Source organism: Jatropha curcas, chromosome 5, assembly GCF_041381405.1.
Source record: "Jatropha curcas cultivar XTBG-Jc1 chromosome 5, XTBG_Jcur_1.0, whole genome shotgun sequence".
NCBI lineage: Eukaryota > Viridiplantae > Streptophyta > Magnoliopsida > Malpighiales > Euphorbiaceae > Jatropha > Jatropha curcas.
Window position 1 is genome coordinate 24,713,504 of NC_143155.1, and position 14,822 is coordinate 24,728,325.

The 14,822-nt window shown below is 34.7% G+C and overlaps 1 protein-coding gene, 2 long non-coding RNA genes and 1 pseudogene across 4 annotated transcripts; 2 read left to right on the plus strand and 2 right to left on the minus strand.

The window, feature by feature from the left end:
• On the plus strand, positions 1 to 1,047 carry LOC110011083 (uncharacterized). The gene is made up of 2 exons (XR_002286177.3): positions 1 to 211; positions 274 to 1,047. It is a non-coding gene; the product is annotated as an uncharacterized LOC110011083 (long non-coding RNA).
• Positions 1,048 to 1,973: 926 nt separating this feature from the next.
• On the minus strand, positions 1,974 to 5,357 carry LOC110008738 (uncharacterized; annotated as a pseudogene).
• Positions 5,358 to 6,143: 786 nt separating this feature from the next.
• Positions 6,144 to 10,065, minus strand: LOC105649881 (uncharacterized). 2 transcript variants are annotated; one of them, XR_001047653.4, is made up of 5 exons: positions 9,787 to 10,065; positions 8,822 to 9,632; positions 7,889 to 8,045; positions 7,552 to 7,665; positions 6,144 to 6,540 (listed from the first exon to the last, which is right to left on the minus strand). It is a non-coding gene; the product is annotated as an uncharacterized LOC105649881 (long non-coding RNA). The 2 variants fall into 2 exon arrangements; XR_016320886.1 differs by lacking the exons at positions 8,822 to 9,632; positions 9,787 to 10,065 and adding an exon at positions 8,221 to 8,361.
• Positions 6,440 to 10,564, plus strand: LOC105649882 (P-loop containing nucleoside triphosphate hydrolases superfamily protein). Its single transcript, XM_012236698.4, has 9 exons — positions 6,440 to 6,568; positions 6,687 to 6,863; positions 6,971 to 7,194; positions 7,565 to 7,623; positions 7,832 to 8,053; positions 8,249 to 8,375; positions 8,967 to 9,289; positions 9,407 to 9,551; positions 10,062 to 10,564. The coding sequence occupies exons 1-9, from the start codon at positions 6,556 to 6,558 to the stop codon at positions 10,299 to 10,301; spliced, it is 1,530 nt and encodes a 509-aa protein (XP_012092088.2). The 5' UTR covers positions 6,440 to 6,555; the 3' UTR covers positions 10,302 to 10,564.
• Positions 10,565 to 14,822: the final 4,258 nt, after the last annotated feature.

Sequence of the window (14,822 nt, forward strand, 5' to 3'; positions counted from 1 at the left end):
TTTAACAGTTGAGGGGAATGTTGTCTGGTTCGATGTCATTCATGTAAAACTGATCAAATATTAATCAACCGTTGGATGAATGATTTCGGACCAGGCTTCATTCCCCCCAACTAGGTTTGATCAATCTTTTAACTCTCAGTATCTCTGTATATATAGCTTCCATGATTACTTCTTCATCAAACCATAATATACAGCTTGCAAGAAACATAAGGTTAGTTGATTTCTTATCTATTACTATATTTCGAAAGCTTAATCAAATTTTGATATTGACAGGGTTTATCGATATCTGATAAAGACCAAAAAGAGCAAGAATTCGGTCACCGGAACGAGCCCGCGAGCCCGGAAGCAGGTCCGGATAAATATATATATATATACACACAATTTTCTAGAGAACGGTGTGTCGTTGCCTGCCGATACCAATCTCTCAGGTTATCCATGGAACATTTGCCTATACGTAATTACACTGTCAGCAAATTCAAAATTAGCACTTTCAATAATTTTTTCTTTTTTCCTTCTTTTACCCTCTTTGGGAAGAGCAGATTCTCTCTCCAAATTTCCTTGCTAACCAAAGAAAAGCTGCAGAAAGTTTCAGTAGATTGATAGACCTCTTACTAAAGAAAAAAGGAAAATCTAACATTTAAAACAGAATAAGAAAGCAAAAATTAAGGTTGAGATGAATATCTTCAATTTCGATCCACTTCACCTGCAACACCATGATCAGAGCTTTCACTGTAAAATGAACCCACAGCTATTGCTTTCCTCTTCACCTAATAATTTTAATGTCTCTATTGTACTCTCTTTCTTCTAATAATGCTTCCTTGGCTTATTAGAAAAAAAAAAAAAATCCTTTTGAAAACTTGTAGTGACAATGATATATTTTTGGTTTTCGCTTGCCATGCCCTAGCAATCAGATTGCGTTAAGAGTCGTATATATAATGTATGATTTGGTTATAGATTTGAACTTACAATTAATCTCGTAGTAGTTGAGATGACTTCAATAATTTACTTATATTTTAAATTTCAATCTAGAATTATATTACGTGTTAATTTCTGTTTGTTTGAGAAAAATAATTAACAAAAAATTATATATATGCATATAATTAGGGAAATATTATTAATTAATTAAAGGGAGCTTTTAACTGTTTTTTTTTTTTTTTCTTTTTTTTGTCTTATTAATTTCTTGTCCTCTACAAAAACTATACGTAAGCTGTAGCAATTGAATATTTGTGGCTCAGATAAACTGTTTTAGGTCAATTATCAAATGAATAATATATAAACCAAAAAACTATCATATGTAAGATCAGATTTTACATGTGAAATTTTCTGGTGGATAGAATCTTATCATCACGGGATTGTTCTGGATTTTCTAACAAAGTATCTCCATATCTTTGGACACGAAACTAACTTTATTTTGAAATTTGTGGTTGTGTCGCTTTTTTTATATATATTTTTTCTAAGAATAGAACATTAATCTTATAAAGATCTTTAAATTCAAACGTATTTTACTACTTAACTAAATACCTATAGATAAGACTGTCATTTGCATATGAACACACTATGGCTAAGCTCTTTATACGTGGCTGCCAAATATAAAGTACTGAAGTCTCTCTTCTTACATTCAATAGAAACCTAATTATTAAAAAAAATTAATAATTGAAGAACAGTAGTAGTCATAAAATCGATAAGAGAACTCCAAAAGATGAGTTAAAATGGTAACTCTTCTCTTTTAATCAGAGGTTTAGAGTTCTAATGAATCCCTTTGATCCCTCGGGAGAAGCGTACCCCTTTTATAGATCTATCCGCGACAAGTGAAGTTATAGTTTTCAAATGTGATATGCTATTGTGACTCTAGTGGGAAACTATGATTGAAATTTTAGAAGCAAATTTTTTTTTTTTTTTTTTTGGGATTTGACAGGACTTATTTGTGAAATGAAAAACTGAATAGATCAAAGGAGTAGAAAAAGGATAATAAAAAAATTAAAAAAAATATATATTGCCAAACCTTATGAGGTCTGATAATTATTAATTATTAACTTATCCATGCATCAATGAAATTAGTTGCTTATTTTGTAGGAATGGGGCTACCAATAAGAGAATGCTTTTGTGATCTATTTCCTGTTCGAAGTTTCTTAGATTTATATCAAGAGGTCTTCTTTTAGCCAAGCCTCTCACCATTTACAAAACAAGCTAAATTCAAGAGTTTGTTGAATCCATTGCCAAGTCAACTAATTTATCTCTATTTTCTTGATAATTAAAGTTTGATTTTTAAATTAATAAATAAATAATGTTAGACTAATCGATAATGCGAATTAGATTAGGTGAAGATTAGTGCTATAGAGTCACCTGAAATGGGTTGCCATTACATTTTTGACTTGGCTCCAATGGTGCTTAAGAAAGAAGCAGTTAGTTAGACTCTAGTTAATAATAATAATCTCCTCACTACCATTTAACATATCTGCTTTTCTTTTTTTTTTTTTTTTTGAAGGTAAAAGGAAATTACTGGTATTCCATTAACAATGACTGCAAACAAATTCAGAGGGATGGTTTAACCATTCACCCACGCCTGTCAAAGAATGGGTTGCTCTAGCTAATTGATGAACTACCTCATTCGCAGGGCGTTTAACAAAGTAAAAACGAACATTAACATTAATCTCTTGCAATATAGATTCACAAGCAGCAATAACAAAGTTAATAACAACATCAAAATATCAGCTTTAAGTTGCCTTTTGAACAGGAAATTGTGGAAACAATTTAAAATATTTGTTGTAATTATCATCCTTGGAGAGCCAGTATATTACTATTGAGAATGTGCCTGCATCCGGCAGCAAATTTCTGGCCGCCATTTTATGAAGAAAATCAATCACGTTTGTGGTCTCATTATTTTGACATGAAGCATGCAATAAAGTATTAAATATCACCACATCTGGGACGCAGCCTTTCTCCATTTCCAAAAATAGATCCTTTGCCTTATCCAGTTTCCCTTCTTTACAAAGTCCATGGATCATGACATTATATGTCACTACAGTTGGCTTCAGACCATCAGAAGACAATCTATTATAGAAAAGGTACCACGCAATGTCAAGCTTCCCTGTTTTACACAAGCCATCAATGAGGCAGGTAATGATTTCAACACTTAATTCGAACTTGCTGTTCTCCAGACTATGAAACACATCCATCGCCTCTGAGACAATCATTACAGAGCCTGTCAAGGTAAATTGTATACGTAACTGAATTTGGTGAGATCTCACGATTGTCACAAACTTGCATCTCCTGAAAAAGCTTCCGTGCATCCCCAACATTATCTGCCTGGAAAAGACCATTCAACAAGGTGATATATGTAATGACATTTGGTTGAATCCCTTCGGCCATCATATTCCGGTAAAATCTCATAGCTTCGTGTACCTTCAAATTCTTCAAATAACCATTGATCAATACATTATAGCTTACAACACTATGTTGAATCCCCCAAGTTGCCATAGAAAAAAAAAGTTCTGTAGCCTTTTCAATCATACCAGCCAAACAATATAACTCGATCAAGTGGCTGTAAGTATAGGCATTAGGTTCTACACCGCTTTGTACCATCAGTTCCAACAATTCATTGGCCTGCTTTATCTTTCCCTCTCGACAAAGTGCACTAATCAGCACATTAAATGTAATGTCATTATATTGCACACCCCGATCCACCATCTCGACAAATGAGCGTCTTCCCACTCACCATGAGAACATACACCTTGTAACAGCGAGGTATACACAACCACATCCGGAAAAATTCCCATATCCTTCATTTGCTTAAAAAGCTCCTTTGCCTTTTCTATCAAACCATCCTTACAAAGACCATCAATAATACCAGCATAAGAAATTCTATCTGGCTTACAAATCATGCCAGATTCACCATTACCATTAACCATTTCCCCAAGCAACTTAAGAGCAGCACTTATATTTTCCGTTCGACACAAATCCATGAAGGTAAGTATTTTAAGTAGTTGAATCTGGTGATATCTCATGGTTGTCATGAAGCTGCATCTCCCGAAATAGATTTCGCGCGTTCTCAACTTTACTGATCTGAAAAGACCGTTCAACAAGATGTTGTGTATAATGACGTTTGGTTGAATCCCTTTGGCCATCATATCCCGGTAAAATCTCATAGCTTCGTGTACCTTCCAATTCTTGCAATAACCATTGGTCAATACACTACAAGTATAGATATCAGTTTCTACACCACTCTGAACCATCAGTTCGAACAATCCATTTGCCTCTTTTATCTTTCCTTCTCGACAAAGTGCATTAATCAGCACGCTTAACGTAACTACATTAGGTTGCACATCACGATCTCCCATCTCGATAAATAGTCATTTAACATCTTCCCACTCACCCACAGAACATAGACCTTGTATCAGCGAGCTATACACAATCACATTTGGAAAAATCCCTAAGTCCTTCATTTGTACAAAAAGCTCTTTCGCCTTTTCTACCAAACCACCCTTATAAAGACGAAGTATAATACAGGAATAATAAATTTTATTAGGCTCACGATTCATGCCAAATTCACCATGCCCATCAACCATTTTTTCAAGCAATTTCAGAGCGACCCCTGTATTCCCAGTTCGACACAACCCATTGATCAAAGTGCCGCAAGTGTGCGCATTAGGCTGACAGCCAAATGCGCTCATATCCTTGAAAAGTCTCACTGCCTCACTAATCTTATCCTCCATACACAACCCCCTTATCAAAGAAGTGAAAGTCACAGTATCTGGCCTATAACCTCTTCTCATTATCACCCCTAAGACCACAAGACCATCACAGACCCTCCTCACATTACAATACGAATTAAGCAAAATATTCAATTCAATGAAACCTGTCAACAACCCTATTGAATCCATTCTTTTGCAAACAGAAATAACAGTAGGATAATGCTTATTTTTAGCAAGAGCACCCAGCAAAAGATTGAATGATGAATTGGCAGGGGTGGGTTGCATCTGAATCATTTCATCAAAGAAGTGAATTGCTTCTTGAAGGGTGATATTACCTGATTTACAATTTATGTACAGGAATTTCTCAAGTGGGTTTTTATTTTCAGGATTGAGGATTGAGCTTTTTTGGATAGTTTTTAAATTGCGGGTGACTTCGTTTGAGTTTCTGGGATTTCGAGTGGTGAGTGTTTGTCTATCAGTGAACAAGGAAGAAAGCTTTCCATTTGAAGCAATACTTGAAGAAAGCGATGATGCACGAGCGATAGGACGTAGAGACGATCGCGGGGTTCTGGAGACCGTTTGAAGCTGAGATAAAGGCGTTTCCTTTACTTCAATCTGCAAAAACTGGGTTCTTTTGCAGCCCGAAAATGGTGCTAAAGCAAGATTTCAAGACGTCGCCTCTATCTCAATTTTTGTTAGTAAGACTGTGGAGGGAAAGGAAGTGAAGATGCACAAAATATGATTTTGTCGACTAGGCCATGGAAGAAGGAAATGACTGGAGCAGTGTACTCGAGGTTTTCCAGGCCGGAAATGAGTCAAGAAAACGACGTCGCTGATGAAGACATCGTGTATACTAAAATCCTTGAAATTGAAAGTAAACTTTTAATATAGTTGGATTTGGAATAAATAAAAATAACAACAAAGGATTACATTTTTTTTAAGATAAATCAAATGGATTAACTAAGTTCAGAAACAACAATATCAAAAATGAAATCATGTCCCCGGACGAGGAATTTGTACCCAAGCCCAACATGTACTAACAGCAAAGTATATCTACATGGCCATACAAAATAATTGAATGATATCTCTAAATACAAAATAAAACATTTATACTCTGCATGATGATGTCAAAGTCGAGTTTTGGAGTTGTATGCTTACTTATAAAAATTAAGCTTATAAATATATGTCCAATACATAAATTGCATTTATGCTTATACATATATTTACTTCTATCCACACCCCTATACTTTCATGAAAAAAAAAAAATTATAGAACACTCAATTTTTATTTTAATTTATTAAACTCTTCAACTAATGAAATTGCACACATTACACGTATATTTTAAATTGATTCATTGCACACTTTAACTTATAAAATTATATCAATTAAATAATAATTAAATAGTTGAAAATTGTAAAATTATCGATCAAAAAGTCATACTATAATCACATATACAAAAGCTAAAAAATCTAAAAATTATTTTTGGGTCAAGATACAAGATTATTACAAAAGTGAAATTTGGAGTATTACAAGATTGATTTTTAAGTTAGGGAGCAACAAGGTTTTCTTGTCAAAATTTGAGGGTTAAATCATGGGGTATGTATACATTGTTGTTTCCAAACAGTAGTCATGTCTACTTAAAAAAAAAAAAAAAAAGGAAAAGAAAAAAGAGAAAACAAGTGTCACCATTTGATTTGGTTATATTGAGAAATGCATGGAGCTTCCTGCCAGTTTTATGGATGTCTCCAAGCAAATATAAGGGATACCATGCGACAAGGAACGAAATGCAAATGGCATTTTTGTTTCCTTTCTTCACAGCAACAACAAACCAAACAGAAAATCCTTAATCCTGCAAATCTCAGAAATGCAGATCAGAGGTTATCAGTATTTCTTTTTCCCTCTTTTTTTTTAGTTTTTGATTCATTTTTCTGCATTCATCTCATTTTAAATTAATAATAATAATAATAATAATAATAATTAATTTTGTCTATTCAGATTATAACAACAAACCAACATTCGATCAGATCATTGTAGCCTCTTCCATTGGGTTCATAATAGCAGCAGCAGTGCATTTTCGTCTCAAGCTGGTAAGAGATCGGAAGATAATTCCTCGTTTAAAACCCAAGGGAGCTGGCAGAGCAGAGAAGCTTGAAAGGTTCTCCCATTATGTAGGTAAATACATTTATTTTTATATATGATCCATTTTGAAACATCTTTTTTACCATTATTAATCAATTGTGTGTTAGTTTCATATAATGATGGATGGATGGTGTGTGCAGCTAGACAAATGGGATTTGCAGATAGGAGAGAATGTCCACAGCTCTGTAAGTTAGCTGCAGAATATATTCAAAAGAGCGAAGGGTTTGAAGAAGATGTTTATGCATATTTTGCAGATGAAGTTGAAGCTGATTCGCTTTTTGTAAAACTTCTTGAGGAGTTCGAGAGATGCATTCTTAGCTATTTTGCATTCCATTGGAGCCATGCTGATCTCATCATGCATCAGGTCATATAATTAATTATAAGTGGATGGTGATCATGTGATATGTTTTCTCTTAATTCATCAACAACCGTTGATTTTATTTCATTTTGATCCTTTTCATTTTGATACTTTTAGGATAGTTTGTTTATTATACTAATGTAGGATATTTAACAGAGATAATGTCAAATCGTTTTATGTATATTCAGGATTAATTAAATTAAAAGCATGGCATTAGGATCAAATCTCAGATAACAAAATTCCCTTTCTCGTCTTTCTATTTGTTATTTTTATGAATGAATAAGAATTTTAATGTTATTTGCATAAATAAATAGTTATTTAGCTATTTTGCATTCCTGTATTGAGTTTTTGCAGCTTGCTTACCATATAATTTCAGGTGTTGAGTGCTGATGAACCCAAAAAGAAGTTCAAAAACATTGTGATGGCAGCAACAAGGTGCGTAATAGTCGTGTTATTGTCGGAATAAATGCTATCAACCTGGATCAATAAGAGAATCAAATGATATTATCATCAAAATAGATTAAATTGAAAGAACTCAAGATCATTAATAACCAACAAGAAAAACCAAAATCTGCAGAAGAAAAAATAAATTGCGTGCTTCCCTTTCTTTTTTCTTTTTTCTTTTTTTCTTTTGGGGGTCTAGGGAACAGCGATTCGAGAGAGTGACAAAAAATCTCAAGGTAGCTAGGGTGTTCAATACCTTGGTGGAGGAAATGAAAGCAATGGGACTAGCATCACTTGATGACTCACAATGTACAGAGGTTATGGCTCCAGTGGCACACTCTGATAGAAGTCCAGTCCTCCTCTTCATGGGTGGTGGGATGGGTGCTGGGAAGAGCACTGTTCTTAAGGAGATTCTGAAAGAGTAAGAGCACTTCTGTAGTTAAATAATTCTGCATATCATATTCAATATCACATTACAATTAAATTGCATGCAATTAACAATTTTTTAATATTATGAAAAGTAGCTCCGTAAAAGATAAATAATTAGAATAATGTGGATTTTAATAAAACAAGCTACGCTGCACTAACATTTATTGTCTTAATGAATCATGAGCAGAACATTCTGGGCAGGAGCAGCAGCAAATGCAGTGATTATTGAGGCAGATGCCTTCAAAGAATCAGATGTCATATACAGAGCCCTTAGCTCCAGAGGACATGTTGACATGATCCAAACAGCTGAATTGGTTAGATAATACATCCCTTTCCCTAAACACCCCCATCACAATATAAAATCTTGGGAAGAATATTTAAAATTACATAACTGACTGATATAGAAAGCTAATTTAAAGATCACCTTCCCCTCAGTATTGATAGTCTGAGGAAGAGATTTCGCCAGAAAATTTCAAATAAGGACACATACCAACATACAGCACGGCAACAGCTGCGGCTAATGTGGTCACAGCAGTGAACTTTAATATTTTATTATATTTTTTTTTTTGTTTTTTGTTCCTTATTGTTGCTATGGTCTTTTGCTAGGAGTCTCAAGTAGCAGCAAAAGCATTTTTAAGTCTTAAATCTTTCTAACTAGCCGCTGCCAACATAGTCTTCAGGAGAGTTCTTAAAAATCATTTTGTATTTGACAGTCAATAAACTCCAAAAGCAATTTCTTAAATTGCCTCTGTTGTTTTACCTTATCTTGGGAAAGAAGCACAAGCTGTTGGCATCACTCAATTCCACATCCGATAAGAAAGTACTATATGCATCAATGATCTGACACTGGTCTAGATGCTCTTCCCTGGTAGTATAAATTTTTCTTTTTCTATTTTCTCAAATAGGTACACCAATCTTCCACGGACGCTGCATCTTCTCTCCTGGTGACAGCACTGAATGAAGGGCGGGATGTCATCATGGATGGCACACTCTCCTGGGTACCATTTGTTGTGCAGACAATAACAATGGCCAGAAATGTCCACCGCCGACGTTATCGCATGGGAGCTGGTTACAAGGTAGGCAGTGATGGAACTGTAACTGAGAACTACTGGGAGCAAATGGATGAAGAAGAACCACTGCAAGCTGGCAGCAAAAGGAGAAAACCATATAGGATAGAGCTGGTTGGTGTTGTTTGTGATGCTTATTTAGCTGTAGTCAGAGGCATAAGGTAACTGCCTATGGTTTTATTCTATGTTTTTATTTTAGCTACATAAATAAAGAGGAAGAACTAGAGTTTCTTTCTAAGATGCTGATTCAAACAACGGTCTGTTGTGGATGCATACAGGAGAGCTATAATGTGCAGAAGAGCAGTAAGGGTTAGGTCACAACTGAAATCCCACAAGAGATTTGCAAATGCATTTCTAACATACTGCCAATTGGTTGACAATGCCAGGCTATATGGCACCAATGCTTTGGATGGCCCACCAAAGGTACACGATCACAAACTATCCCTCTCCCCCTTCATTATGTTTCTCTTGCTTCTTTAATACCATAACTCGTGTTATCAGCAGCTGCATAAAATAAAGAATGTTACACATGTAACTGAAGATTCAAACGATTATCACACTTAAATTGCACAAGCTTATTTAAGTGAAGCTAAGTTAAGGTAGGGTGCATCTGACTTGAGCTCAGATAAGTTGCATTTGGATGTAAAAATCTGCTTACCTTCAATTCATTAAGGTTCAAAGCCTGGAAGCTCACAGGTTTATAACCCGAATTAGAACAAAGATAACAATTGGATGAAGGCAATCTTGCAGCTCAAAGCTGTCTTGATCATGACTCTCTCTAAATATAAGCCCTAGTTCACCCACATTTAGTCCTAGATATACATGAGTAATAAGCTAGAAAAAGTCAGTAGAAGAAATATCCATAGCTGTTGTTACCAAAATGCTTTTTCACAGAGTATATCATCAAAAGACTAACATAATTAATGACTGAAGTTGATAGGATGGAAAGAACGAGACAAGACTCTGCTGGTTGATCCTGATGAAATAGACTGTCTGAAATGGGTGAGCAGATTGAACGAGGAAGCAGATTCAATATATGAGCTTTACAAGTCCCCTAACCCAGCTAAGGCAGCTGGTTCGATTTGGAAAGACATAGTTTTGTCACCATCAAGGATAAATATTCAGAAGGAGTTGAAGTATTGCATCCAAAAAGTTGAACGATCAAAGTTATAAACGAATTTTCAGGACAACTTAAGTTCTAAGCTTTCCAAGATTCATAAAACAAACGATCAAGGCAGAAGCAGGCATCTGATTTTTTACCACATCTGACAAAAGGAATATCACAACAGGGTTTGTACTGAATATGATTGGTCTTATATATGTAATATTCATCCCTAATTCCACCTAGAATTATATTTACTAGCAAATTTATTGAAATGCAAAAACTCAACCGAGGCTATCTCACACAATCACTTTAGAGATCTTCAATATTGAAATTCTGGTGTGGTTTCACAGAATAACTTTCACTCACAGGACCAAAAATTTACCCCTTTATTAGAACCAGTGAATTCAAAGAAGAAAAACACCTTCCTTGTGGTCAAGTCCCAACATCCAAACTTTAGTCGATAAGATGGGAAGCAGTCCTAGATGCCTAATTGAGCTGACCCTCAATGTAAAACTTAAAAGGGAACCTGAATTTTATGACACTCAAAGAGGATCCAACCACATTAGCAATAACCATTAAAACAAAAAAGAGTGTTGTGTTTGACATTCATCAACTAAACATGAGCAACACAATAAGAATGTTCACATGCAAGTATTTCCCTTCATGTGATTGATTCTATGTTTTGCAGTCATTTTCGACAATTACAGACTCATAATTGTTCAACAACTCAACATAAATACTTATCTTGAATAGAGGCCCACTACATTGAGTTATAGTTACTGAAATCAAGGGAACAGAAGAAAGAAACAGCATAATAAACATGAAGCAATTGCAAAACTAAGAAGCATCCAAGAATTTTTAGAGAACTATAAGTACAAGCATTTAGGTATTTGTTTTATAACTGGTTTAGAGGTGATACATTTTATCATGTTAAGCCAGACCAATAACAGCTCCAGGCAAACATTCTTACCTCAGATTCTCTAGCCGCTACCATTTTCTCTTCCTCTTGCCCCTACCGTTTCACCTGTATCATCAGTTATACTTCTAAACTCTTTTTCTTTGCAAGTGGTCTGCCCATCTTCTCTCAAAAACTTTTACCTTGAGCATGATTAGTTTGAGAATTCCATGATCACACAACAGTTTTGAATCATTACTCCGCTAAATTAAGCTTCTATAGTTCTATGGAATCAGTGTGACCATCAATTCCCTACAAACAAAATGAAAGAAAGCTAAATGTAAATCTGTCCTTAATTGCCACCTCCTGTGTGATGGTAGGGACATAAAAAAATCATTATGTGGATGGCTCAGAGATCTTCTAGTAAGCCAAACAAAGTAAAGAAAATTATTCTACCATAAATAGGAAGAAAATGGAAGAATATTTTGTAGCATGGGAGGGGGGACGAAAACGAATATTGTTACGCATGAGTTTCAAAGCACAGGCCTATTAAGTTCCAAGAAAAACAATCCCATAAGATTGCCCTGATTACTGAAACTGAAACTTACATGATATTCTAGGTAGCACATAAAGAGAGGTGCACAAAAGTTTGATAAATTCTCCTCAAAGAATATATACTTCCAACATTCCAGTTGACACGAGATACAACTCATCATTGAGGGCACCTCACTATAAGTTTCATCTCCTCTTGCTGCAAACAGGACAGCAGGCCATGATAATTGAACTAATATGCATATGGATGTATAATCTATGTCAGCTCCTGATGGAACTCATGCATGATTCTACTTATGTTGTTTGCTTAATTTATCTCTGTTTATTATGGCATGACATGGAAGAAATGCATCACATTAAGCAAGTCCCTAAATATAAATAAGACAGAAAAAACTTTTGTTGGTAACTGCCCCTTGAACATGAAAAAAGAAAATAACAAGTATAGAATAGGTGCGCACCCGTTACTAAGAAGAAATGCTTAACCGTGGACTGTTAAAATGTATGTAAATATTTAATTATGATGACAAGCTCATACAGAAATATGCACATAGATTGGCACTCCAAATCTCTAAGATCCTAAGGAAATTCCTGCTTCTAGTTGCATTAGATCAGATCCTAAGTGCTTCTGCAAATAGGAGTCTGCTAAAGAATCTTATTTGATCTCTTAGCTAGATCTTGGGGTTTCTTATTTTTCAAAGCAATGACTAACTATTAGGTCTGTAATCAACACTTCCATTCATGTTTTCTTGGGTTCCACTTTTACATGTTTCCACGCTCAGAATAGACAATACTGAGTAAAGTGCAACATTTATCTGCCTTCTTAAATAATATGCACAGAAAATAAATAGTAAAATGTAAAAATATAAAAATATTAAAAAAAAAAAAAGAAAGAATAAGAAGAGCAAATCTACCCAAGACAAATCATTAAGGATATCTAATCACATTGATTTGAATTTATAAGACAGGAAATATAAATCACAGTTTAATAATGCATCATTAAATGAGCATTCAAATTTAAGAATCTGCTGACCATCCAACAGTGTCCATAATGGAAAAAGCGGCATCGTTAATGCAGTCTGTTATTCCCTTTATGGAAGGAGTTTATAGTTAAGTGTCCGACAATGTACCAGACAAAATGCAAAATGTTAATTATCATGATGAAGAAACGGTAGCAATGCAGTTGTTCAACAGGTTACCAAAGATATCCAACAGTGTCCGTACGGAAAAAGCAGCATCATTAATGCAGTCTGCTATTCCCTTTATGGAAGGAGTTTATAGTTAATTGTCCGACAATGTGCCAGACAAAATGCAAAATGTTAATTATCATGATGAAGAAACGGTAGCAATGCAGTTGTTCAACGGGTTACCAAAGATATCCAACAGTGTCCGTAACGGAAAAAGCGGCATCATTAATGTGGTCTGCTAATCCCTCTATGGAAAGAGTTTATAGTTAATTGTCCGACAATGTGCCAGACAAAATGCAAAATGTTAATTATCATGATGAAGAAACGGTAGCAATGCAGTTGTCCAACGGGTTACCAAAGATATCAATATAATGATCAAAGATTGTATATTAAAAAAACTACCGTCTCTTATGCCATTAATTGATTGTTCTTATACTTATATTAAAAACAATTAAATCAAGTGACAGTTTCCAAATAAATGAAGCCACAAAACCTATTTGGTGTGTTTGGTATAGTATGGTATCTAGACCGTTACTCCCAACCCTTACAGGGAAGAAATGACTAAAAATAAACATAAGTGATACCACGTCTATCTAAGAAGAGCAGAAAATTGTCATCAGTATACACCAGAAATTCTCAAGCTTTAAAAGTAAAAGAATTGTGTTCTATGTTTGCTTAAAGGCACCGGTCTTGGACGCCTGCTACATCCAATGAAGGACATTCAGTTTTTCATACTTATCCTAATATTTCGGAGATCATACCCAAACAATCACGTCCATTCTAGGTGTCCGACAAAGGTAATTAGAGTAAGTCAAGTGCTGGAGTAAGAGAACACACTTCACATGTGGTTAAAACTTCAATGCTTTATAAACGTTTATAGAACGTTTCAAGAACCAAAATCTTCCCACAAATATTCCTGAACAATGTCTGATCTAGTTACATAGAATATCCATTATTTTTCAGTACATTTAAGAGGTCATACTCAAGTAACCATGTTTGTTCAAGACATGTTAGACAAAGATACATTAGGGTAATGCAAACTGCTGCATAAGAGAGTGCAGCTCATAAAAACTAATTAATTAAAATTAAAGCTTTAATGAAAAAGTTTTATTTAAAAAAAAAAAAAAAAAGTATATCCAAGCATCTGATTAACTGCCTGAGATGATCACATTATACGAGATATGTTATTTGCAACTCAAACTCCGGATGTTACTGCCATTAAAATTAGGAAAATACTAATGCTCATTATTCAGAGCAATATGAAGGTTAGTATGGTAGAATTACTGGGAATCTTGCTACCATCAGTTACAAGCAAAATTATTATTGTCAAACCCCAAAAGTTAATTGTGATATCCTAATGAAATCATGGAGCAAAGACATCACAAACTGGTAGAGACTCAATTAAACATGCTAGTGTTTCCAATATCCCAAAATGCAAAAGCAAAAATAAATGCTTTAGTCCAACTACATTTCAGCGTACTGCTTGAAGCAATAACAAGACCTCACAATGTTTTAACCCTGAGTTCCATTAACAGAACCCTCTTTGACCATTCAAGCTCTGCCTAGCACCAGAATCGTCAACTATGGTATCTCTATCGATTGTTCCAACGCAACAAATTGCATCCTTATTCTCCTAACTGTTCCAAAGCGGCAAATTCCATCCTTATTCTCCTCACGGGACCTTCCACATGAATAATTATCCAGTTCCAAAGGTGCAAATTGTAGTAAACTTCATTTTATGAAAAACATAGGTAAGAGTAAAATAAGCATGTTCAAAATAAGAGTTAACAAACTTTCCTGGAAATTAATCCAAGCAAGGTTCCAAAGCAGACAATGTCATATCTAATCCAAGAACAACTCAACATAAATTGATTCATACTCAACGATTGTTGATTTTAACCAATACAAGCACTGAGCAAAAATTATACATTTGAGACTATCGCAATGTAAAGTTAAAA

Bases quoted from the DNA above. Each gene is read 5' to 3' on its own strand.
- LOC105649882 (XM_012236698.4), top strand. The intron at 9,290-9,406 runs GTAACTGCCTAT...GGATGCATACAG, and splicing joins GCTGTAGTCAGAGGCATAAG to GAGAGCTATAATGTGCAGAA. The intron at 9,552-10,061 runs GTACACGATCAC...TAATGACTGAAG, and splicing joins CTTTGGATGGCCCACCAAAG to TTGATAGGATGGAAAGAACG.